Here is a 27,593-nt window from a genome sequence, read left to right as displayed (position 1 = left end):
ACGCATTTGAAGTTGACTTGAAGTTGATTTATTTACCACACAAAGTAGAAAAGAAAATTGCACATGAGATGTGGTTGGGAAAGCGGGGAAAAAGCTACAACACGTAGCTTGACTGGTCGCACCTCCTACAACATGTAGCTTGACTGTTAACCCACCTCGGGTTAACATCTCTGCCTGCTCGCTTTTTCTCCTCCTCCTCCCCTCCCCACGGACCACATCATTCTTGTTGTGGCCCCACAGTGCTCTGTGTTTCATTATTGCTGTATTCCGCTTTCCTTTTATTTTCAGGTTATCTTGGTTGGTGTTTGACTAAGTCTTTCCTTAGTTTATTATACGCCAAGGTATTTATATTGCTTCACTATAAGTATGACTTGCTGTTGAATGAACGGCACGTAATTGCTCGCCTCCTTATTAAACATCACAATTCCCGATTTCTCTGTGCTAAACTTAAGGCCTAGATTTGTTGCTGTGTTGCCACAAATCTTCCAAGTGTCCGTAAATATCTTGTACTTTCCGCTAGTAGCACTATGTTTTCCGCATAAATCCGTCCGGGAGCCTTTTGTTGCGCGATTGGTCCATAGCGCATGTAGGATAAATCAAACCCCCAATTCGCTGTTTTCCAGTCGTCTTTCTATTCCCTTAACATAAAGCGTGAACAACAATGGAGACAGAGTACATCCTTGTTTCAGTCCTTGGTGCTATCGACAAAGGTCTATTCTGAGCTACTGAAATCTATGTGCACTTAGTACAAACATATTATCCTCAAGTGTCCGCCCGGCCTCAACCCATTCTGAAGTCCCACAGTACATCATTTTTCTCCACCCACTTCGACAGTTCTAATTTTATCGCTTGCATATCCATTCTATATATCACCGACGTTACTATAACTGGACGTGCCAAGAATTGGCCGTGGTGTTTAGAGTGCTTGGGGCCTTGCTCATAGTAAACAAGGTCTCAGGTTAAAGTACTTTAGGCACCAAACGTTAAAAACGAATCAAACATGCACGACACCGTACCGAGAGTAATTGCGTAATCAATACACGACGCTGGTTTAATCCTTTACAAACGACTGGAGTAGTCTTTAATGCTCTGTTTTAGTTCCTTTGTGTGCCCGCTCTCAGTGTCCTTTATTGTACACGGAAGTTTTCGCATATCGTTATTTTGATTTCCTGCACAAATATAGTGAGCTTTTCCTTCTTTACGATTTGGCATCAAAAACATCTTCTCCAGACGGCCCACTGGTGCTTCGCAGGCAAGATACATCGCAAGACTTAGAAGTGCCGATGCCACAAACACAGCAAACGTTTGCAGCACCTAGAAAAAAAAAGAACGTTCAATGAAGAATTCAATCCCGAAAAAGAGTAATAAAGTTTTGTGATTCTCATTTTGTTCCACTTTCTTTAAAAGCAATCTGTGTTACTAATATATTGATGTCTCTAGGACTGCCATATTGCACGGTTTAGAACTTGCGTTTCTCGCCTTGGTATTTCAAACAAAAGATAAAAGGCCTAAATGAACAGTCTCAGCCGCAGAATGCGCAGCCTAAGCACCGCAATAATTTAGTAGCAGCTCTTGAAACGGGAGAAATTTCCCATGTGCGAAACATTCGGCAGATCGAAAAATTTGCTTTCCAGCCGCGCTGGCCGCCCTAGACACCATTAATTAGGAAGGTGGCATTCTACAGAACCTTGCGGGCCCAGGGTCCGGATACCGTAGTGAACGAATTGCAATTCTTTTCCGTTACGCATTCCCGTGTGGTCTTGGTGGCGCTACGCCTACGTTATCACCACGATCGTTCGGTCGTGAGGGGTGGATGATAAGAAAAGAACTGGAGCGATAGCAATTCTTACGTTACATAAACTCAGGTGTATTTCTTATATAATTTAAAGGCCTCACAAATCAGCAAATAAACAAATTACTTGGTTGCATCATATGGCTGGGGCAGGAACCGAATATTTTTGCATTGCAGTAATTAATTATTGTAAACAAAACATCGCAAACTAGGCCAAAAAACAACAACAACAACAAAACAACAACAACAACAGCAAATGGCCGGAGGACAAGCGCCGAGTTCGGTGCCTGTCTTGAGTCAGTGCCTGTTATGTGTAGTTGGCCGACTTTGTGTTTTTTTCGTCTGGATAAAGTTCCAGCAACCCGCTCAATTCACCATTATTCTGTAATAAGTTATTGCATTAAGCAAATAGCCTAAGTTGCATCCAATGTTTATTCAAGTTGATACTTTGGTTTTGTGCTATTTTCTTTCATTTATTTATTGATAAATTCATGATTAATTCTTCTGCTTTCTTTTACAAATATTACGTACTAGTTGCTGTTTGCATAAATAAATTCGAATTCAAGCTGTACACTAGGAGGCAGGCACTCCGGAATAATTTAGAATTGTTTGTGTTTTGTCCACCATGCAATAAATCTGTCCCTCCTATACAACGTTCTATAGGAGCTGCTCAGTTTTATTAAGTACATTTTCATCCGTTTTGCAAAACATAATCGCGTACAAGAAGAAGGGCTTTGGATGAGTCCGTTGTAAAATGAGGCGTATGAACTCAAGCAACATTGGCTTCCGTATAAAGATCCCATACTCTGTGTCTTGACTTTCGACAATTCCTTAGTTGGTATTCTGTGCATTATGTGAGTTATATCTCGCATACGGCAAGAACTTACGCTGCCGGTGAACATTAAACATTCTTCAGTTAGAGCTATCCTCTCCCTAAGTCACAGAAACTGTGACAAACACCAAAACACCAAACTGTGACAAACACCAAATCAGAGTTTGTTAGCCACTGATACACAGTGCCTTAACGCCTTTCAAGTATCGCATATAAAGTGGTTTGAAATCATCTGCCATTCAGTTCCAGCAGAAAGCTTCAGCGCTCAAAGGACATTCAAAATTTGCGTCGCACTTCAGTGAATTGAGAAGAAAAGCAGCTCACCAAGGTAAAGTGAGAATAGAATATCCGCTCCCGGGCTATGTTTGACTTGATAAAAAACAATGGTACGTGAATGATATATATTCCAAAGCATAGGCGACTGAGAGGAACGAATACTCTCCAAGAGAGGAAACTCCACAGGACACCTGTAAGGAAAGAAAAGAAAGAGACTGATTATGAAAGCAGCTGCAACTTTCATACTTATTATAATGTGCATCTCATGCTAATTTGCATCATTTCAAGCATCCTACAAAACAACCTGCAAATTGATGGCCCACCAACCACAGTCTCTCACTGAAGTAATTTGAGAGCTTGAGCCAGTAGGACGCTTTGGTGGCATGCCCAGGTGCACCCACGAACTGCAGTGGTACGGTGGGAAAAATTTATATCTCCGTGTAAGATCGCGCTATTTTTGCATCCTCATGCAATAGTAGGACCACCAACGCGACGTTTTTGATGTCACGGTTTATGGTGCGGTTGTGTATGTTCATTTATGTAGGCAACGGGGCGCCAAATACTTTGCTTTTTGCACAATCCAGCACAATCGGCACTGCCAAAGCTCACAAAGCGCGCATAGCCTCTCGCAATGATCCCCTAAAACCAACTCGTCTTCTTCTACCGTGGACGTGCTATGGCTATTTGCATCAACATCTGTGTAGTTCTCTCACCATTTTCTTCTTATGCAAACTTTGAAATTGCCTCTTGGTGTCGTAGATCTTAAGAATTACCACTGGCGCCGTGGACGATTATTGTGTCTACATCGCTTAACTTCGCCTCCCCACTGGGTATCAGTAACGTTTGCGGTGCAAATATCTATTGTCAAAGCACGCCGACTGGCCCCTTGAACATAAGCTTCGGTTGTTAATTGTAAATAAAACTACTGAAAGTCGCATGCCAAAGAAAACACTCTGATATACCTATTTACTACGACGGCAGTTAAAAGCTCAAAACTGGGCTTGTTGTGTCCGTCCTTTCTGATACGTCGTCGTCATTATCAGGCCACCTCCTCTCAGCTTCACGGTTAGTTCAATACGGCTAAGAAAAATGAAACTTCCCCCAGCATTTCCATCTAACTCGCGTTGCTGCGGAAATGTGCAGCTACGAGGCGAACGCGCTAACAACTGAGCTATCGAGCAATAGTTAAACATTGTGTTGCTTTCAGCACTTTTCGGAAAACAGTAATACGTCGGTATGAAAACTAGCATGATTATAGAGCTCTCGTCAACTTTAAATGTGTTATTGTTTTTAGGGAAATCAGTCTTCACAAATGCGTGCTAGCGTTCTCACCTCCTCTTCTTGTTGAGCAAGCGAATACTGTCCAGCCGATGCAAAATGACCACATCAACCTTTCGATGAACGCTAGCGGAATTTTTATCCATTCTCCGGTGGGACCATGGCCACGGTTCCAGTCATATTTTAGGAACAATGTTGCGAGGGCACAGGTCAGCGTCAGGCACCACATTCCAATCTGCTTCGTCTTAAAGAGGAAGACGACAGAAAACATCGCAGCATTCAGTGTTTGCCAACAGTATACTCAGTAATATTTTCTTTACTAAAGAACAACAATAAAAGGAAAATAAATAAAGCATTAGCACATGTCGGCTGAAATCGATAATACACGTGGGTTCAATAGACACATAAGGGAGCGAGCGGCCTGACTGCTTGACGAAAATAGCCTTTCTCCGTAAAGATTCTTAACGAGCTCCAGTGCAACACATTTTAGTACCTATATGACACGGAGTTCTTTTCGTGTCTTTATATTTCAAGTGAAGATAAAAAAGATAATGTTTGCGAGTGCAGGCGAAAGTGCTATTTGCTGTGCGCTTATATTAAATAATGAAAACGAAACATTGAATGTTGTGAAGCAGAGTAGATAAAAGCTTATATTTTTATTCACCTGTGATATCTTGACTTGCCCATATTTCTTCAACAACAAGAACGTCACACATCCTGAGAAGTAGCACATCCCGTGATAAAAGGGTAAAACGTACACGTAGTTCAGTGTGTCAAGGAGGATGCTGAGGAAGAAGATATTTCGTTATAGACTGGACTCACTTTGAACATGCGCGAAATAAACAGTATTTTATGAGTTACTGCACATGAAAAAAAAAAGAAGAAGCTTCTTTTCTTTTTTTTTGCGTTCAAGCTGTGCAAAGTATAGTGAAATAGTGGCAGGTATATTACGTGGTCGGAGCGGATTGAAGAGATAATTTGTCTGCAGACTTAGGCATATAATAAATGTTACATTCCAAAACCGACGTAAGTTTTGCGTGTAAAATGAAAGAATTTGGCTAATTATAGAACTGTGGCATACGTTATGTAAGAATTATCAAAACTGATTATACGGCGTAGCAAAAAATTGGATCACAATATTCGCACTGCGATACGCAATATCATAAACTGTGCGTCACCCAGCTAAGGTAACACATGAAACCGAAATGAAATACTTAAGAACTAAAATTCCCTTTTAGTGCAATAAAAGTTCGCCAGGTGTTACACTCTTCTAACACAAGAAGGCGAAAGCCTGCTGCACATTTGGTAATATATGAAGTTATGCAATCGGGGTTAATCTTCTTTCTAAGACATATTGGAAATGCATTAAGTTATACAATCGGGTGTGTCATGTGTGACAATAAGGACGACCTCCTGAATGCCACATATGAACACTTCTTTCTTTTTTCTTCTCTCTGGAGTTTTACGTGCCAAAACCAGTTCTGACTATGAGGCACGCCATAGTGGAGGACTGCGGATTAATTTTAACCACCGGTGGTTCTTTAACGTGCACTACAACGCAAGCACACGGGCGTTTTTGCATTTCGCCTGCATCGAAATTTGGCCGCCACGGCCGGGATTAGATCCCGTGACCTAGTGCTCAGCAGCGAAACGCCTTAGCCACTGAGCCACCGTGGAGGGTCATATGAAGACTTTACTAAGTACCTAAAATGCAGCATGTTAGTGCACGCACTAGGCTACATCTTTAGTCAGCGAGATGGCTGCGACGTAACGTGTGCAGTCACGCACGCACTAGGTACATCTTTAGTAAGCCAGATCCGTGGAGCAGCCGTGGCTTCAGGGAAGCATGCTCCTCTCGCACCCCGCAGGCCCGGGTTCGAGTTCCGCCCAGGTCGAAATGTACAAAATTTTCTTTTCAATGCCACTAATTTACTTTGTTTGCAGAAACCTCGCTGAGAAATGTGACGTCAGTCCGAGTATTTTTTGCTGTGTCGTCCATACTTCGTCACGGCCCAGTTTCGCCAAGGTCACCACCAATGGCACGCCAAGGGCGCCGCCAACATAAACACCTCAGGCTTTCTTTCGCCGTAATAATGAGAATATTCAAGACACCTGCAGATCGAATATGAGGCGTCGAGACTTGTAGGCGAATCCTAAATAGAAGCACAGTTTACGACTAATTGACTGATGTGGTCTTGCAGCGACACGCGCACAGGAGAACACATGCAATTTCCTCACATCGGCTAGCTGTGGGGACGCAGGAATCAATTGGGCTGCTTCTTTTTCGCTCAATTAGAAATTGGGTTTCTTTTCAGCATTACCGTCGGAGGCAGCAAGCCACGGAAGTTGATATTTCCAGTTTTATTTAAAGTCTTTCTCACAGTTTTTTTGGTCGGCTACAAACATTAGACGTACGCACATCCATCGCAATTCAATTAATCCTGACAAAATAGTAAATAGGTTGCATGATAACGTTAGCAAACGTAAGCCCCAGTTTCTCAGGACGTACCGCTAAATGTCAACACAATATTCATCTATACCCTCTATCTACACCCAATGACGGAAGCACGGAGGATAAATTTTCGTTCTAATTTTCTCGCGAGTGAAGAAGTGACTTCGACTGCGAAACCATTTCCAATGTTCGAGAATTATGAGAGAACCGAGGTTGTTTTTTAGTAATTACCATGCATATGAGGCCGAAAGCCAATGAAACAAATTAAAGGATAGTGTGCACATTTATTGCTCCCTAAATTCAAGTGTAGAACTACCAGGGGCGTAGCCAGGTGGGGGGGGGGGGGCGATGGGGCTTCAGCCACCCCCCCCCCCCGACATTTTTTCATGCTGGCATGCACCACCGACCAAAACAACCACCGGCGCCGGGAATCATTCTGGATTTTGTCTACAATGTCTTTTTCACGCTCGAAAAGACATTTCGGCACGAACATTGCGAACACGGGCTGGATTTCGTGGCAACGCGCTTGCACCTGCAGTCACATAACGCAAGGAGCCCCATCCGAGCACAAACTTTCAAGGGCTTTTCGATAGCGAGCAGGCGCGTTGCGGTATCTCGCAGCGGCCGCGGAATCTACGGAGCGCATGGATTTCAATTCCGAAACTTTATGGGTGTTAAGTTATGATAAACTTTTGACGCGAAAGGTGCACTGACATTTATTTCCAAAGGTGTGCTTGAGATTTTCAATTCTGGAACTTTATGGCTTTAATGTTCTTATAAACTTGGGCCAACATGCGCGCACTGGAGCCCTTGTGTCCAAGCCGTTCCAGAAATGGAAGCAAGCGCTCGCAATCTTCCACACATACGAAAATGCTAAATATCAGCTTGACTGTCAGCTGGCAGCTGATAATTTTCTCCAAACATTTTCAGGAAGCCCGCCCAATGTGATTCATCATCTGGACCAAAGTAAAATAAGAGAAAACAGAGGAAAGTTAACGGCCTAATGTTGAGGCAGTTCTTTTTTGCGGGCAACAAGGTCTGGCTCTTCATGGTCATAGGGACAGTGGCCCTATGGATTTAAGCAAAGCCTCCGCTGAAAATACTGTTATTTTGAGAGCGCTTCTTCGCATGCGAGCTGATTGCGGAGATACATATCTGAAGAACCATTTGGAAAGTTGCCCCAGTAATGCCTCGTATTTAAGCCCAGATGTTGCGCTGCTGAGCACGAGATCGCGGGATCATATCGCGGCCGCGGCGGCAGCATTTCGATGGAGGCGAAATGCAATAACGCATGTGTGCTTGCGTTGTAGTGCACGTTAAAGAACCCCAGGTGGTAAAAATTAATCCGGAGCCCTCCACTACGGCGTGCCTCATAATCAGCACTGGTTTTGGCACGTAAAACCCCAGAAAGAAGAAGCCCAGATGTACAAAACCAAATTAAAGAAATCTGTGGTGAAATTATCAAAGAAAGCCTAGACGCCAAAGTAAACGCTGCAGGCTGCTTCTTCATACTTGATAACGAAACGACGGATATTACTGGAATCGAACAGATAGAGAGAGAGCAAGGAGAGGAAAGGCAGGGAGTTCAACCAAAAGAGCATCCGGTTTGCTACCCTGCACTAGGGGTAAGAGAAAGGGGGGATAGAAAGAGAAAATAGGGAGAGAGTGAATACTGAGTAAACACGTGGGACGATGTACAGGGACACTATAAGCGGTCTCTCAAACCGGTGCACTTCAAGTACTGTACTAGTGCACGAATCGCTTTTTGTGCCAGTGACGGTTGTAGCCACGGTCCGAGTATCTTTGACTCAGAGAACAGTCTCGAGTCCAGTCGGTTTAAAGTTGTACCTGAGAGAGAGGAGTTGTACGTCGTAGTGAGGACAGGTACACAATAGGTGCTCGATGGTTTCCTCGAACCTACAGGAGTCGCACTTGGGCTCTTGGTCATTCCCATACGATAGGAGTAAGCGTTCGTGGACGCCACTCCCAGCCATGGATAAGCGGTACAGCAAGGCTGCTTCGCCGCAGTTGTAGCAGTAGCAAAAGGTCAAGCTTATGCAATCGGCAATTGAAGGCACTTGAACTCCAGAAAGCGTGTGACTTTTTGCGTGCAAGCATACGAAGATCCCTGGCAGCAGTGTCGGTCCTCGCCAAAGGTATTGGACGCTTCTGGGTGTCTTCGTGCACAGATCGGGCAGCCCTGTCAGCAATGTCGTTGCCAATGTTGCCACAGTGAGCAGGATTCTACTGGTAGACTATGCTGTGCCCTGCTTCCAGAGCAGGGTGATGTACTTCCCTGATGTCGGATATCATCTGCTAGTAAGTTCTGTGATGTAAGGCTGACTTGATACTGTGAAGGGCTGCCTTGGAGTCACAGAATATGACCCTATTCTGTGCCGGCTCTTCGGTGACGTAGGTACCTAAACATGGATGCCAACCACATCGAAGGAGTGTTCTTAGGTTTTAGCACCGGAACAGATTCCGTTGTCGTCGCTGCAGCGGCCGGATTTACAGCTATAATCAGCGACTCAAAGACCACCATATCCAACTTTGCACGTGGAACCGTGGCCCCAGCCGCGCTACGAAAACTGCATCCCCTACTCTCCCTCAAACAACAAGATGGTGAAGAACCCACCCCAATTGAATTGATATTGGTCCCTGGTCACGCAGGGAACCCGGGGAACGAGGCGGCCCACCAGTGTGCTCGAGGATTCGTCAACCGAGTGGTCGGTACCGTCTCTGACACAGGGGGCCTGGTCAGCGAGCCACTGACCACATACCACGATATTGCCCAACACTACCGCCTGGCAAGACGGGCAAAACCCCCACCTCATCCCAAGCTCACCAAGGGACAAGAAGTCACCTGGCGGCCGACTCCAAACGCACTCCTTTCCCAACCCACAAATAGATGCACACTTTTACCCTGACTTGACAGACCCACACTAATCATTATGTGGGTCCATAGCCTCCTTAAATCATATTCTCTGGGACTGCAGGGAAGACCCCCCCCCCCCCACCAGATCTCCTGGCCGCTCCCTTGCCTGAAGCGTGGGAAGCGGTACTTATGAACCCGAACCTGGAGGTTCAACTGCCGGCCATCAAAAGAGCTGAGGAGGTGGCTGTAAGGCATCAACTGGTAGCCACCCCTCACTAAGCCAAATTAACAAAATAGAGTTGTTTCCTCCTCCTAAAAGCTACTTGCGCTCTACAATGTCTGAGGAACGCATGGTTAGGCTGGCGCTTGTATACGCCCACAGAGACGTCGGCATCAACGTGTCCGAAGTTATTGACTGCTTCGCGAAACTTCCCCGCCGAGTGAACTTTGTCCCTTAGATAGCGAAGCCGCAAAAAAAATGTCGCAGTTTCGCCCGAAAGACGAAGCATCAATTGCGACAGCAAATTAGTAGAGAGCTATTCGGAGTAGGGATAGTAGTTTTATCGGCTGCATAAACTTGGACACATATTCGCTTACTGACTGAATTAACAAGCGTGGTGTCAGCGCGCACAAGCCAACACAGTAGATCACACTGAATGACCGCAGACAACGACTGTCAAAACGCTGGCAGCAAGCGCAGCCGCCGCAGCGGGAGAAGGTTCACGCAGTCTATTGCTTCAACGGAAACTGAGTGGCGAATGCACAGCACATACAAAGGTCAGAGCAGTGTGGAGATAAGAGACGGTGCGGCCTACCGCCACCGCCGGGCAAAGTGCAGAGGAGTTGTTCAGAGGAGAAGTTGTTAGCAGAGGAGAAGCTGCCCCCCCCCCTCCCTCCCGCACTGCCTTCCCGCTTTCTTGCTTTCGCGTGGTAGATTGAGTGGCCAGTTTCCCTTGCGCCCTGTTGCAAGATAAGCATTTGGTGAAGCAGCACAGCGTCGCCCCGCTTCCCTCCCTCCCTCCCATACCCCCACGGCCTTTCGCGCGGCGGTCATGTTTGCTTTCCGCCGTGAGTTCGCTCTCCGTGATAGCGCGTGTCCCCCGCACGCTTTCGCTCGCGCATACGGCGCGCGGCGACGATGTTATCGCCCTTGCACTTTATACGGAACCTCACGGCGACGGCGATGGCGACGGCAGAAATCCGGTTGAAGTGGCGATATAATTTCTATCGCAATAAAATCAATACATGTAAAAAGCTCTGTTCCTTCAGGTCCGTAAACTCGTAATTATGAAAACGTATGACTGTTGATTAGCTTTTAAAACCGCAGAAATTTTCACCTTTTATTCTAACAGTTAGCATCATGCTCAAAATTATCATGCGAATACGAAAGTTACGAGGACAGCAATAACCCATTTTGACCGACCTTTCTCATTGAAAGCCCGGCCAACGCGGCGTGTCCCAACAAACACACTCGGATATTGGGTAGTTCAACTTGCCGCATCATCTGTGGCTTTCGTTTGTCCTTTCCTTTTTAGCTGCCTGCTTTTACTTCTTTTTTGAACCGAAGCCATACCCTTCTTTATTATTGGGTGTAGAATATTTGTTCCCGCTCTGCAGGCTGCTAAATTACACATTTTGTACTGATTTCTTCATTATTCCTCTATTATTCTACCCATGTGGTGCTGTCGCGACCGCCGCATGGCCCAAGTACATATCACGATTGCTGCGATCACAGTTCTGTTCTTGCCTGGATCTTCTGTCTTTCTATGCGTAAAGTTTACTATCTGTGACGGCGCAACATGTTTATTGGTCTTATTTGACACATTATATACGGTGACGTTTGCTTAAATACGTATATTTACTGGAGACTTATACGTATATTTAAATATCTTGTTGCGAGCTTTTGTGTTTACAAGCAGTGAACTTTGTTTCCAGTGACAATTTTTTGTCCTTTATCGAGAATTGCATCTTCGCATTTGTATATTCCATTCTACCTTCGCATTTCTAATGTATATTTTGCAGAACTCCTGATTTTTGTATGTACTCACTCTTGCGACTATAATCTCGGTGTAATTACAATGCACGACCGGTAACAGCTGCTCCTGCGCAATCTATTGCAACGAAGGACAGCGTCATTGAGGATTTTTCCCTGGCCATTGCATATGTACAAAAATGTAAACAAGGTTTTTGAATGAGAAAGTTTCATCAAAATATTTGTCCTCAACTTGTTCGTTTCATGGTTTTTACGTTTTTCATATCAGCTACATGCACTGCTTTGCTGGTTTCGAACTAATATAGTCCTAAAGTTCGTGTGATATTTTGTTTACTTAATAAATAGAAAAAAAAAACGCGGGAGCATTATTATCAGTTATTTCTGCCACAATTTTTGGGACAAACGAATATATTCTTTTATGAAAAAAAAACAAATTTTACTTGACCGTGCGTAGCGTTCAATAATTTGTTTGCAGCATCTAAAACACAATGGCATTGAAAATGGCAATGCAGTTATTATTCGTGCATTTGATCCTTCGACGTGATCAAGCTCATCGCGCTCTCAAGCAACGAACTTAGGGGCACGTTTGTAACCCAGCAACTATTTCTTTTATTTTACATTCTTTAGTAGCATGACCTGAAGGGACGGGCCCCACTGTATGTTGTACTTTATTCTTTGAGATTTGTCATCTCGCTCTTTCTTTCCTCCTTCCTCCCCTCCCTTCTATCTTTCCTTTCTATGTTTGTCTCGTCCTTTCTGAAGAGTAAGCAGGCGTTGTGCCCCTTCTGGTGGCAGTTTCCAGCCTTGCTCCTCACTTTTTCTTTCCTGTATATATATTTACAAATCAAATAATAATAATAATAATCACTCGACAAATTCTATAAAGAGGAGGCCACGCAGCAACGTGACCCCCCCCCCCCCCCGACCAAAATTTCTGGCTACGCCATTGAGAACTACATATGATGAATTGTTAAATTTGTCGCAAGCTTCATATTCTTCATAATAGAAAAAGGAAAGGAAAGTAGAAGGACAGACAACTTGGTGCCGGTGAGAGCCGAATCTGCAACCTCCGCATGACATGTGTGATATTATACCTATTTGGCCCCGGTGGCGGCTGTCCCCCCGTCCACCTTCTTGGTTATTTGTGTATGTGTACTCAACCTAGCCCTAGGAGTTCCCAGTTGCCTGCTCCTAAGATTACGTGCTACGGAACATCTGTGGTTTAAAGAATGCTACACATCCCGAAGCACCTGACAAAATGGTACGAACTTTCCTAGGGATCCCACAATATTTGATTCTATAGGCATACGTAAACTCATTAGTAATATTTAGATTGCAGCATCGTCTGGCTGTGACTCAATTACGTCAAAAAAATGACGGAAGTGTACTGCTGTGTTATCCTGTCCAATTTTTGCTCAATATTTTTAGTGCTCCATTATTCCCGGTGATTGGAAGGTATGGAAGGTTGTTCCTGTCCATAAGTAAGGTAATATATATGTTCCCAATAATTACACCACTTACAAGATTCCCATGTAAGCTTCTTGATCACATTATTTATTTTCATTTAATCGAATTTCTAGAAGACAACTCTTTCTTCCCTAACTGCCAGCATGGTTTCAGGAAAATGTTTCCCTGTGAAACGCAAATTTGGAAATCGAACCCACGACCTCTCGGTCCGCGACGATAGATCGCCTAGCGTTTAACCCATTGCGCCACAAACGCATTTGCAGAGAGCTACACAGACGCGCCTTATATATCTAACACTCCTCCGTGTACCCGCGCTCTTGCTCGGGGCGGTGCCGCCGCCTACGAGCAGAAAAGAGAAGTACTGCATTATGACACTAACGCGCACCGACAGTGAACGCTTCGGTGGTCTCAGCACTACGACGCCTCGATATAGTGCCTAGAATATACTTACTACTGTGCCGACCGCGGGCTTTCCGGTGGCACGGAGAATGATGCCTTCCGCCGGCGGCCACCAGACGGCGATAGCCGTACGGACCGTGCTATGCCGAGCGGCGTCTCTAGCCAACGCGCGCGTGTGCGACAGACGCCAATGGGCTGTCCCAGCCCGTTTCGCTCTGCGGAATGTTGGTTGAGGTGCAAAGTGTAATCGAAAGAATATGATTTCGTTGCACTTACAAACGAGCGTACGCACAGTTATCATTACAACGCTACACGATACCGGGTGTTTCTGCGAAAAATGCCAATAAATAAATATGTGGTTTCCGAAGAAGTGTAACCTTTTTCCACAGTAAAGCATTATATGCGAGACATGCCCACAAATGCTAAATTCACACCAAGTTGTAACTAATTACCATAAATGACGGTAATTAAACAGGGCACATTTTCATGGGCGGCGAAACACCGTTGACTAATTTTGAACGAGCGCTCAATGTAGCAATTATTAAAGTGTTTCTCACAAGCGACAGCCGCCAGAGTTAGCCTTCGATCTGCCCTCTTATATTCTTCTCCCACTCGGCAAAACGTTCTGGGTCAGCAGGCGCGCTGAATAATGAGACTTGCTCGTTGTTTGAGCGCTATCCAGTTGTACAATATGGGACAAAACAGGTGCTGTGTTTACGCCTCGTTTTCTGCGACGACATCTCGGTTCCGTCCGTGAACAGACACAAGTGCGAACCACGCGCACAGAAAAGAAACCCAGCAATGACATGCGGAGGCACCACATGCTACTTGCTCGAAAGCTACAACGCGCCGCAACCGACTGCGCTTACGAACGCGCATCCGAAGTGCATCCGAAGCGCAAGCGACGCGTGATGCGCCGCTCGGTTAGCACGGTCCCAAACAGTGTCGCCGTCTGGTGGGCTCCGGCGGAAGGCATCACCGGCGGTGCCAGCGTCTCCCATTGGAAATGCCCGTCGGTCGGCACACTAGTAAGTATTTTCTAGGCACTATAGCCTCGATGCCAGCATTCGAAGGGACGCTGGCATCAAGAAGCACTACCAACGCCACCTAGGTGGCGTTCACCGTACTCAGCACAGCGGAGCGTGGCCTCCGCAATTAGCTCTGAAAATGTTTCTGAAGTTGATCGCGGAGGCTGCAATTACGACGCGCTGTACGCGCTGATTTGACTCGGTGACGATTCAGTTACGTGCTTTGTCTTGCGCGTTGTATTAGTGGGTCAGTTACGTGCTTCGTCTTTCGCGTTGTGCTAGCGTGTGCAGCGTAGTGCAGCTTCCATATGCACGACGGTTGCTCATGGTCATCGACGTTGGTAGTCGTGATGGAGGAGACGTGCCACCAGGCGTCAGCGTGGGTGCATCAACGCCTAAGGGCGCTTTAGCCAAAAAACACCAATAGACATTATATATCAATGTGCAATAAACATTACACTACTTCTGTGAAGACACGTTTCACTTTCGTGTTCTATACCGATTCCTATATAAGAGGGATCAACCACATTTTTTTACTTATGACCTCTTTATACATAACCAATAAATCAATAAATTCCGGGAAATGCTGCGGTCGACTTGGTAGTGCTTAGCCTAGCCCAAAAGCCAGGATAGCTAGGTGCCCATCAGCTCCACTCTCTCTTTAGCATTGCGCCTCCAGTGCAAGCTACGCATTTTTTCTTTACTTGCTATGATTGTATTTTTTTTTTCTTTTACAGTGCAAACATTTGTTATTTACCACTCATTCCTGTAATGCGCTCGGGCCTTAAAAGTATGCTGACTGACTAACTAACTAACTAACTAACTAACTAACTAACTAACTAACTAACTAACTAACTAACTAAATAAATAAATAAATATTGCCCAAACTTAGACCACAACCTTCGTAGGCTGTAGGTGTCAATAAAAAAAAGAAAAAATAAGATTGTCACCTAAGACTGAAAGATTGCCTAAGCAGTTGGTGTAAAATTACTAGCCTTCTCTCTCATACGAGCCAAGTGGAAGGGTATTTATTATTTTATTATAAGCGGCGATCACGTTGTTTATTTATTATTATTTTTTAAAATTCCGGGTAGAACCAGAGTCAGTCCTGAATTCTGAACGTTTTCAATTTCTTGCTGACTTTAGTTTGGACATGCGTGTGATATAGCAAAAGCAAAACCTTCAGCTCCTAAACTATGAAGCTGCATTTCATGCAAGCTATTTTTTTTTCTTTTCTTTTTTTATTGTTCTAAACGCTAAGCCCTGTTTGTGGCTCAAGAACATGGGATGGCGGGTACCTGCGTTCATTCTTTCAGACGCATTCTTATTAGGTCTTTGTACTGAACGGGAATTTACCTGATGTCTGCCACAATCGGAGTCATAAAAGGAGGGTAAGGTGTATTGTACACCTGCCATGCTGTAACTGAGCAACACAGCAGACTGAAGCTGAAAAAAGCAGAAATTAAGGCCCAGTAGTATCTGAAACGAAATGCAAAGCATATGAGTGATCCGCCCTGGTCTTCGTTGGCAGTTGTTACTTTCCTTAATTTCCTGGGCACCTATTTCCCAGCAAGCGTCTCTTAGAGAAAGATTACTGTGAAATAGTACGTACGTAAAATCGAAGCCGGCTATTTTGGAATAATGGCTGCGTTAACATGAATAATTCGGCATTTGCTTGAAGAAACATTGACTACGTGTTTACAGCCGTCAAAAAACACAATGGATTATAAGCATGAAGGGTTTATTGCATACTTTAAATGAAAGAAAATTAACACTTGCCGTGACCTGTCCAGGCACTTCAGGTGCAGGCTTCAGGTTTATTGTTTGATTTCATATTACGACAAACTGCACGAACTGCATCGTGCTTTAGGGCATTTAGGATAAAGCAAGATGTTAGGTATGAAGCCACCAAATATTTTTTTTGCGCGACCGCCACCATTTGGAGAAGTCTTATTCGTTCCTTTCCTTACCTTTTAAGTATGAGGATAGTAGGCAAAGCCAAAAGAAATAGTTGGAAGTCAGCCGAAATGAACCACAGGTGGCCAAACATTCCCTGCACGGGGAAAAAGCACACGCTCATAAAAGTTCTCTTCTTTGTGCTAAACGGTATTTCAGGAACAAATATAAAATATTTCAGTATTTCAGAAATGAAACGGGGCCAACAATATACGAGATGGAGAAAGACACGCAACAGATGTTAATTGCAATATGCTCGCCGCAGTTACCTCACCTGTGAATCGCGTTTTATTGTTTAGTTCAAATATTTGCGCCTGTGGACCTGCAAGCGTCAAACGGCATTTTTCTTCCGCTCGAACGCAGTGCGTGATGTGTGTTCGCAGAAATATGAGATATCACACTGCATTGCTCAATTATCTCAAATGTTTCGGTTCCATTCTATAGTTCGCTCTAAGATTTATTATGGCAAAAATTTAGCACTCGCGAAATAATCAGGGAGCTATGAACCTTCAGTGGTATTTTGTTATAAAAAAGTGGCAAGAAACACCTAGAGAAAAGCCAGCACATTTAGCGCTTTTGTGGACGAATTAAATTGTATAAAAAAAGGAAGAAGTTCTGTGTAAAGTTTGACGCATTAAGAACAATAGACAGTGCACTTTCACGAGCAGTAATACTCCCTCTGCACCTTGTAGTATCCGTTGACGAAAACGTTCACAGTGGCACACACAAACAATATGTACACCACCAATCACCCGAGTTTAAACTTTTATGCAACCTGTCTGACCAACGTGACGGTGCTTTGATCCGAACCCGTCCTGAACCGGGAGCAATCTTTCGGCTCAGTCTGTGCTCGTGTAGAGCAATGAGAGTAAATGGCTTTGTGTCCGTTGGACGATACCCACTTAGCTATCGTGCAGACGCCTGCTCTTTACATGCTCTTTTGTGCAACCGTCACTGTCACTTAGGTTGCCCTGCGATATTTATCAAGATATATTTCGCCAGGAAATGTTGGAAAATCAGAGGATTTGAAGTACTGCATTCTCTCTTCTCTGCATATGCAATTTAGCCTACTTCTACATGTGCGAAGAACAGCAAACTGCAAGAGACTTTTTTGTACTAGAAATGGAGCATAATGTGTTTTGCATTTAAAACGTAATATTGTGATGTACTGGTGCTAATTAATGTTAAAGTAGCAAAATATGGAACATCTCTTATACTTCACAACGTATGCTCCTTACGTGTGCATTATTTGCATTTCTTAAGTGATGATTTAGCTGTCTGCTTTGTTAGTATCAAAGTTTTCGTGCTTTCTAATATATTTAACTGATATTAGTCATAACTGTCGCATTGCTAGCGATTGTCTGTAAGGGTGCAGGGTTCCAGTCAAAATGTCGATTGACAAGCCTTTTGTTTCTGCCACCTGCACTTCTCATCTGTGAAATGGAGAAGTGAATTGGAAATAATGTCATAGATGTGCACCTGTGCTAGTACCCCATCTATCTGCACGTGCATCGAACAAGGCAGTGCTGCTTTTTCCGGGAATGCTACTCTACCAAGCAAGGTAACCACAGACTAGCAGATACTATGACGAAACCAAATTAATTGACAACTCGAAGCACGTTAAGATTGAATAAGCAAATAAGTTGCGTGGAAATTATCAGGATACTGTCATGAAACTCATTATTATCAGGAAACTCGTGTGAGTTTCCTTTCTAGCTTCAAGCTACCATCGGGAGGTTGGTCATTTTTTCTTTCTTGATACTTCCAGTACATTGTGGCAATGCAAAACACTCGTGTTACTAGGCTTTCGTTTCACATAAAAGATCCCTATAGTGGTCAAAATCAGTCCGTAGCCTACCATTACGGCATCTCCCATGTACCCTGCGTTTGTTAATTTGGGACGTTAAAGCTAATGAATGAATGAATGAACGAATGAATGAATGAATTAATTAATTATTCAATTCAATTGCAGTAGTGCTGCAGTAACCAAAATTTAGGCTCTTTCTATTTAGATCTTGAATTTTTGAACTAGAGAAGGGACAGAGGAATGCTTGTAATAAACATCAAGGAATTGTTTACAATAGACGGGTGCTTAATTTTCGTTAGGACGTCACGCACAAATTAAAAAAGTGAGCGAATGCGAAAAAAAGTTCTGTCCATATGCACGAGGGAGCATGATTCATCAAAAACTAAATATCTAGTCAGAAAATCCAACTTTAGTGAAGCGCTAAAATTCTAGCTATAATACTACGAATCAGAAGAAAAAAAGTTTGATGGCGCAGCTCTTAATGACGTTCGCTTATTTCTCACATACGTGCCGCCGTGTATGTTGTGCGTTAATTATACACTTGTGGAACACAGTTAAGTATGTCGTCGCCAGCACGCATACCGTGCCCGCAGAAGCACGCAGAAGAGGAAAACCTTCCTGGCGACTAGCAGTAAACACCAATAGGCGCGTCCTTTTTATGCGGATGACGGAGATGGCAAATTCTCAGAATATTGCACACTTTTTGTGTTTTCTTTGTCTTTTTTATTTGCGCAGAGGAAAGACTACAAGCACCAACAGGACGAATTGTGTCCGGGTACTCTCGAAAAACTCAACTAGCTTTTTTTTGCGCCCTGGTAAGTGCAAAGAGTTCTGTTTCGACAGTATTTTATAACGTATGCAAGCAAATCTAGATCTTGAAATTTCCCCTCCCCATTCTTACATCATTCGTCTCTGCTTTTTCCTGTAAAGAATATTCACGATGCCGACACGTAACTAATTAACAGTATAGCGTACGATAAATGAAAAGAGTTCAATACTCACAATTTCAGTTTCGCTGTACAGGTTACGTATCTGGAGCAATATATGATACCACTGATTACGAAATTCATAGTAAAATTTTTCCATCAGTGGCTTCAGATTAGGGCCGGATGCGAGTTGTGGCACCAATAAACAACACACCATGGTAAAAAATACAGGGGCTGTTGTCCTGAAGAAAAAGAAAAAAGAATGCGAAAATTTTGTGGCCATACATCAGCCGGTTCTTCCATTCAACAGTTCCATACAGGGTTCCATACAACAGCCGGTTCTTCAAGCTGTAGCAGAATTATTTAGATTTTCATAGAAGGTATTCGTTATGCTTCCCGGCACCTATGGTTAAAAAAATCGCTGCTAATACTAGTATTTGCCGTTATGTGAAAAGTTTTCTTCGTAATATACACGGCCATAATCTTAAACACTAAGAGTCACAGGTGGACGCATTGGTAGACACACTGAGCAAATAACGTGTGCTAAGCACACAATCAGTGCACGTGATCACACTAACCATGTAGTCACTGAAGAGATGCTACACTTAAATATTTGTGATGGCGTCTGAACAGACCGAGAAACAATAATAATAAATTATCATAACCTAATAGGTTTTGATCAAAAATCACCTTCGGAATCACAAGAGCTCTATACAACATTCTAGTGACTGATTGGCCGATATTGTTCACATGTTTAGTGGCCTACGCTACAATGCCATTAAATAGTTCTTAGCATCGGCAATGCAGCATCGCCAATGCGGTATCGGCAATCTAGGAGGTCTATGAGGTAGTTCTTAACAAGGTATCGTAGATATTTTTCTTCGTACGATTTAATTAAAGTCATCACATAGTTGTTAAAAAACGTTTACTTTGCCCATGCATACATGGTATTTATGTGGAAATCTCTGACTTTACTTTTCAGGCTTTGAACTAGTTATTTTTTGAACTGGTATTTAGGGAAGTATGCAATTAGTATGCCACATTCAAGTGCACAAGAAGCTCTAGTGATGGGAGATCTCACCATCAAAGCTGAAATGAAAGTAAGAATTTGTGTGAAGCACTCGATGCATTTTTAGTAAACCGTATCAGACACGTTGTAGGCTAAACCACAATATAGTATATCACTCATGTAACGAAAGAGGCTCAACGGATAATCTTTGTGCTGTCTGTTGCACTTTCGGTTCGTTTGTACCACAGAAGCGCAAACAGTGCTTGTCTGTGGTATTACCTCCTCGAACGATTTGAAACTGTAGTATGACCACAGTCATCGACACACCGACTGCGTCTCTGTGTTCTCGGTCTACATGCCATGCGAACTAAATGTGAACATGATGTTGCAAGTGTAACGCAGGACTGAACCTACTGCGCGGCTCTAAAGCTACGTGTGCGAGAAGATGGTGTTACTTTTTCGTAATCATTTTTTAGTGGTTCATGTCTCAAGCATAAAGTGGCCGGATATGTGGAAAAAGCCGAGCGCCGGCTCCCACTTCAACAGCGCGCACCCAGGGTTGGTATCGCCTTGGCGACAGCTCTTGCTGTGTATTTTAAGTGTCCTTGCCATTTGCCCTCCTAACTTTTTGTTTATTTGTCCCTGAGTGATTTCTCTGGAAAATGTGGGGTTTTTTCTTCTTTCTTTTGATTGGATTACTAAGAAACCTTGAAACACCAACTAACTAGCCCAAATTTATTCGTCTATCTCGAGATGTAACAGACGGAAATGCTCTCAGTGAACTGAAAAATGTGAACTGCTATCACCCATTTATAATGATGACGAAAAGTGCAATCTTGCGCGGTGCCGAGAAAATCTGTGCCGCCGCGCACTACATCGGCATGCAGAAAAAAATTCGTGCATGTATATTTAATTGGAAATCAAAGGTAGGCATCGAAAAGGTGGCGCAATGCAATCCCCTCATGCGACAAATGACACTTTTCATTATTATGTTCCATTATGTTCTGAAAAACAACAGTTAATGATGCGGTCTTCAGTGTATTTATTTATTTATTTATTGAGTAAAGCAATAAGCAAGAAATTGAGTAAGGGTGGTCATACATCGGAATTAAGTCAGGCCAAATAACGTGTCTCTAGCAAAATAGTACAAGACAAAGAGACGCCCATACATACAGCCACGTTGGAACATCATTATACGTAGGATTATATTGCATGCCCTTTTATGTTCGTGATTGGACTTGTGGTTTTCCTTACGAAACCTGAGATTCTGTTGTGTCAAAACCATTCTATGTGTCAGTGCTCTTGGGAATATTTAAGTTGATTTGCTAACTTCCAGTGCAAAGTAGTTTAACTTACCTAATATGACGCCGAACGATGGCAATAATTCCCGTCAGTAGTATGTTGTCACGCTTTGGTTCAATATTGTAAGCGAGAAGGAAGCCACTGAAAACAAAAAAAAAAAAACGCGCATTAAAGCAAGGGCTCAAGTGTTCGCTTGTCTCCGGCATGACTGTTTTCCCAACTCTGCAAGTAACTATGCATGACCGGGAGTATTAAATTTGAGTTTTACTGATGTGGAAGTGTTAACCAGGTCTGCCATGCATGATAGTGAAGGGAGTTTCGCGTTTAGTTTAGATTGACCATAGCTTATTCTTCTTGATGAATCTAGAACGTATAGCATAACAACTGGAAAAATATATATATATTAAAATTCGCATCAGAAATTCCTGAGCTCTTTTTTTTTTGCAAGGTTACCTTGCTTCCAACTAGATACGTGCAGGCGTCGTCCACCTTATATAAATTAATATGCACTCACGTATTCCTTAGTAACATTAACTGTAACAGTTACGAAATTGTTTGATATGGCGCAACTAGCTCACGCACGCAGGCTATGTACTGGACACACAAACAAGGTGGTGAATTAGCACTGTGGCTGTATGTCTAACAAACCCAAATCGAAACCTTTTTACTAATTTATATCGTTCGCTTTTCACAATTTAATCTTAAGTAAAAGCAGGTTTTAAATATTATCGACCCCATTCACATTCCAAATAAACTATTAATCACAAGCTCAGCTACTTTTCTTATGTTCTGTTCGATTGGTAAATACTGAAGTTTATATGAGTTTAATGGAATATCACTTACCTCAAAAAGAAGAAAACGTCTACACTCAAGTATCCAGTCATAACAAGAGAAAAACCGATGTTGTCAGCATAATGCAGCGCATTCACCATGCGGGCTGTCAGGAGAACATATGAAGATGTCTATAAGTGTTTAAAGTTTTCGTAATGTGGCAGTTTCAGTGAAATATACCGTGTACGACCGCTTAGCCGACCGTTTGCAAGCTTCCACCATTTAAAGGGAAGCAAAAGACGATTTTACTATATACCCGGTTCATTTGCGTCCTCAATTTGGAATCGAAAGCTCGGAATCGCAAGCGGAATCAATTTCATGCACGTTTAGGCATTGTTATCTAAAAACGAGCGTTAAAAAAGGGCCTCGAGCTGATGATGCATCCAGCTCGATTCAATATCCGTAAGGCTATTGGTTGTATTCGTTATAATAGCCGCTACTGGAGTCCCACGATGCCTTTAGCTTGCCTCGGCTGCGTTACGAACGTTACTTAGCCCGTTTAGATATGGCTAAATTTGGGTGGCTAAGGATGGTTAGTTGTGTTTTAGTTCCACAGGATGGAGGCGACAGATGTCGACAACGAGACATTCGAGCGCGAAGTGGGTCTCGCGTCACAATTCCTCATTGGGGAGGTGCTGGTGTAAGGAAGGAGCGGTAGAGGCGTTTGCACTTTGGTTTACACGATACAGCCAAAATTTAAATTCACTTTAATGTGTACCTTTACGCGTAAGGGGTGGTGTTAGCAGTGAAGGGTGTGTTGTCGGACGCTTGAGATCAGCCCGTTGTCATGTGACCGGCCAACAAGCCTGGACAGACGGCGTGAACAAACGCAGTCACTCGCGACGACGAAGTAGCTTTAAAAAGAAGTTCATGTCAGTGAGTTGGGTCGGTGCAGAGGCAAGGAAATTAAGCGCTATTATGCCTAGACTGAACCATGGCTGTGGGAGAAGAAAGATGAAGCTACTGTTACGGGCTAGGGGAACTAACTGCAAGCTGCAACGCCATCGTGCATAGGTGAGTCATCATACAGAGATAATTTTTTGCAGAATCAAGTGAGTGAGGAGGCATTATGGCTGCAGCCAATGCTATCAGCGTGAAGATTTTCTTCTGACATGCTCCGTAGGCGGGCAACGAGCCAAAGACCTCTGCGCTCGAGAGCTGCGGCGCGCGCCTGCTTTACTTGCCATGCAACACGTCCATAGCCATGGTAGCTTCCACGTAAACTTATGGGCCAAATAGGACACTGATTCACAAGCCGAGAAAGAATGCATTGCAAGCATACATTCGCATCTTCCGGTCGGTTTACACATCTCGATAATATGACTCCGCTGTGCGGACATTGTTAGACCTAGCATGGTCGAAAACATTACAGGTACGCATTCGACTGAAGTTTCGACTGCACTTCAAAGAGATGGCATCAGTTCTTGACAGTCGTTTTCACGCCACTGCTCAAGCCACTGGGCGAAGGCAAGGAACAGCCTCGTAAGCGGACTTGCGAGTATCCGCGTTGAGCGAGGTTGACGGGAATTTACGTACCGCTAGAATAAAATATGATGAAAGGAAGCGTGCTGTTTTGGTCGCCTGAAACCAACGCTCTATTCACGAGGCATAATTTCATTTAAAAGTATTTGAAAAACAGAAAGAAAGAAGCTGTGATTTCATCACTAACAGAGTATTCGGACTAGTTACTACTACTCGCGAAAGGCACAGCGCTTGTAAGAGGAAGAAGCCCTGACGAAGAAACGGAACCACGGGATGATTATGAATTAATCGCTAAGAACAGTGCGTCGATTCTCTAGTTTTGCGGTCTCTGGTTGGACCTGTTCTCTGTGTTCTTCCGCCTGTTGTTCTTTCGACAAATGCTTGTTTGAGGCAGCTTTTATCTTTAAACGTCTCTGGGTCATCAACGCTAATGTCTAAAGTCAATTTCCAGCATTTACGTTTTCTGTGACACCCGGATCGATGCCTTTCTCGTGAATATGAGGTAAGATTGACCAGATTCCGCTGTAGAATTACATTCCTAAATTGTTATCTTTACTGGTTTGGTTAGGTTTGGTGCCTAAGGATTTGGCTGCACCCACTACGGGGAACCTGAATCGGGGGATAGAAGAAAAAAAAAGAAAGAAAGCTTAAAACGAATTTTGTAAATTAAGAAGATATTAAATGGATAATAATTGTTCGTATTAATGTTTGGTCTATCATATAGAATAGATGCCATTAATATTTTTTATATTCAGTTTGAAGAAAAAATTAACTATGAGAAAATTAACATGGTGGTATGTTTGTTTCGCTTACAAAATTAAATATGACATCCCATCCGTTCCTAATGCGGTATCCTAGTGCCGACAGCCCAAGAGAGAGCATAACAGGAAGCGTAATGCCAAGTCCAAGCTGGCGAGGGGAACCTTCCAGCTTCCAAGTGCTTTTTTTTGCGTAATGAAGAAACGATTGATAATTTTCTCTTTTATTGCCACCGCTTCGCATTCGATCTTGTGCAAAACTACCCTCGAACTACATCTTTGACATTTTGCGCTTTCGATGACAGTTCCTAATTTATTATTGTTCGGCACTTGTGACTATGGCAGCAGCCACAGGGCAGTTTGTGCTCCACCCTACAAGTTGCCTCTAAATGGGGCATGTATGCAGGTTACATTGTTAGGAGTGCTGTCGGTAATACGGCAACGTCTTCATTTGTTTTTAATCGAAGCTGTCTCTGCCTCATCACCACCCCCTCTCCTTCCTCCCCCTATTTTCTTTTTTAGGAAGGAAACTGTGGTAACGTTCGCTATACGAAAAAAGCCGGCAGATCCCACGCCCTGTGGCAATCGATGTTATGCGAAGCGGTGTGCCGGGAGCCTACCAAGTTAACAAAACGACCATGAGAGCACCAAGACGTAGGCGGCTGTTTCATGACCTACATGACGCGCATGTCATGACCTCTCATTTATGTTCGTCACACACTCTTGTCATAGTGTGCCAATTTTGGTACATACCAAGTTAACGAAACGACCATGAGAGCACGAAGGCGTTGGCGGCTGTTTCATGACCTACATGACACACATGTCATGATATTCATGTCGTGACCTATCGTTTATGTTTGTCCTACACTCTTGTCATACTATGTAAATTTTGGTACCTACCAAGTTAACCAAACGACCATAAAAGCATCAAGGCGTAGGCGGCTGGATAGATAGAAGCAGATAGATAGATAGATAGAGAGACAGACAGATAGATAGATAGATAGATAGATAGATAGATAGATAGATAGATAGATAGATAGATAGATAGATAGATAGATAGATACTCTCAAAGTGGCACATGCTCGCCAAGAAATGCTTCGCATTTAAAGGAGGAGATGACGGTGTTTACTATTTGGCTGCAGTAAAATCACGGCGAGGCTCAGAATTGTCAAGCTACTTTCATGCTTTCATGAAAGTAGCTTGGCAGAGCCGAGATACGACATGCCTATGATACGAGGATGATGAGTTTGAGGGCTACGTGTCTGAAGACGCTTGAAGGGAAGTACACGTTTTTATGGCTGTCGAAGTTAATGATCTGTATGTCAGTTGTACAGACATTTAGGCGCGTTAAAGGATGGTGTAAATAGTAATGCTCAACACAAGAATTGATTTCCGTAGTAATAATATCATCCTATGAAATTGTTCTACCGCTTAATCACCACTGGCATAATGGGCATCTGTTCTCTATTAAAGAGTGCCAATAGTGAATTATTGTAGGTTTTGATACGTCCAAATACGTACTTATTTGAGGCTTGCTGCAGGAAGCACATAATACATCTACCTTACGGGCACATAGCTCAGTCATCTATAGCGAGGACACTGCGCCTGGCTGAAGGTTGCTTTAGTTTCGCGGTGTTACATGGATAAGTGAAGTGCTATTCGCATGAAATGTCAATGACAATCAGTAAGACTATAATTAAACAGTTGAAATGTAAAATTATGTTGTAAAAAGTACATAATACCTACTTTTCCATTGATAAAAGATGCTTCTAGATTGTCTCTTCTAATAATTTTTTAATCACCCTGACTTCATTAAGATGACCAGTCGTCGCATGAATCGATGCAATCAAGAATGTTGTCGGAAATTCAGGAAGGTAAGATAGAAGATAGTCGTCTGTCTGTCTGTCTGTCTGTCTGTCTGTCTGTCTGTCTGTCTGTCTGTCGGTCGGTCGGTCGGTCGGTCGGTCGGTCGGTCGGTCGGTCGGTCGGTCGGTCGGTCGGTCGTCGGTCGGTCGGTCGGTCGGTCGGTCGGTCGGTCGGTCGGTCGGTCGGTGTCTGTCTGTCTGTCTTCGTCGTCTGTCTGTCTGTCTGCTGTCTGTCTGTCTGTCTGTCGGTCGTCTGTCTGTCTGTCTGTCTGTCTGTCTGTCTGTCTGTCGTCTGTCTGTCTGTCTGTCTGTCTGTCTGTCTGTCTGTCTGTCTGTCTGTCTGTCTGTCGTCTGTCTGTCTGTCTGTCTGTCTGTCTGTCTGTCTGTCTGTCTTTCTGTCTGTCTGTCTGTCTGTCTGTCCTGTCTCTTTAATGCGGACTGCTCAGCACAGAGCTTGCAGGTATCAACGATATTTTTCAAACAAAAGAAGGGAGCCGCATTTCTCGTTGATCATCATCGTTCACTTAAGGCCCGTTCTATTCATAGAATGTGGATCGAGGCTGCCATGGTGTCAGTCACGGTTATTATCAATCACTAGGTAAATGATGTTTCCGCTGCTCAACGAAAAACTCGGAAAGCCACAAAGTATCACCCATGATGCCAACGTCTCCTATACACACATTTAACAATAAAATATGTGACCAGTGCCATGGTGTCACAAAAATATCATATATACTCACAGGTATTGATGAAATCGAATATGTTGTACGAATGACCGATGACTATCATAAACATGCTGAAAAATCGCAGACCATGAAAGAATCTGTACATGTAGGCATCACTCTCTTTGTCCTTGACCCGAACGAGCAGAACATCTAGGTTCGCTCGCAGAGAGAATGCTGTGAAAAGTTTCACAACAAGATCTGAAAGAACACAAAAAGAAAGACATTTACAGAAGCTTGCCAATTAGTATTTTAAAGTATGGCAACTCTATTGATTGATCAAAGTACAACGTCCTATTTTGTGTAATATATGACATCCGTTTTTGCTGAAACAACTCGTAGAAAACTTATGTTTTATGAAGTTTTTAAAGTATGTTTTCTTGTAGGATGGCTTTTAGTTCTTACAAAAGAAGTATTCCATTGAGAACACAAAGTCCAAGGGACCGAAGCACATATAACATACTCAGGCGTTCATACGAGACAAAAACAAAGTATAAACGTACACTAACTTGCCCAAGCTTTTCTGCTAACACACAGGCGTGG

The 27,593-nt window shown here is 43.5% G+C and overlaps 1 protein-coding gene across 1 annotated transcript in view; it reads right to left on the bottom strand.

Annotated features, from left to right (window-relative positions):
- Window positions 1-852: 852 nt before the first annotated feature.
- LOC119434868 (nose resistant to fluoxetine protein 6) overlaps window positions 853-27,593 on the bottom strand; it is a 44,230-nt gene continuing 17,489 nt past the window's right edge. The window contains exons 6-15 of the mRNA XM_037701915.2: window positions 27,069-27,251; window positions 22,236-22,329; window positions 21,447-21,533; window positions 19,158-19,323; window positions 16,363-16,445; window positions 15,749-15,871; window positions 4,843-4,963; window positions 4,233-4,422; window positions 2,949-3,091; window positions 853-1,314 (exon numbers count right to left, since the gene is read on the bottom strand). Coding sequence (XP_037557843.1) covers window positions 1,060-1,314; window positions 2,949-3,091; window positions 4,233-4,422; window positions 4,843-4,963; window positions 15,749-15,871; window positions 16,363-16,445; window positions 19,158-19,323; window positions 21,447-21,533; window positions 22,236-22,329; window positions 27,069-27,251 — 1,445 coding nt within the window. The 3' untranslated portion in view covers window positions 853-1,059. The remainder of the gene's footprint in view (window positions 1,315-2,948; window positions 3,092-4,232; window positions 4,423-4,842; window positions 4,964-15,748; window positions 15,872-16,362; window positions 16,446-19,157; window positions 19,324-21,446; window positions 21,534-22,235; window positions 22,330-27,068; window positions 27,252-27,593) is intronic.

The sequence above is a fragment of the Dermacentor silvarum genome, chromosome 1, assembly GCF_013339745.2.
Source record: "Dermacentor silvarum isolate Dsil-2018 chromosome 1, BIME_Dsil_1.4, whole genome shotgun sequence".
Lineage (NCBI taxonomy): Eukaryota > Metazoa > Arthropoda > Arachnida > Ixodida > Ixodidae > Dermacentor > Dermacentor silvarum.
Note: the sequence above shows the minus strand (reverse complement) of the source record. Positions and strands in the feature narration are given on the sequence as shown.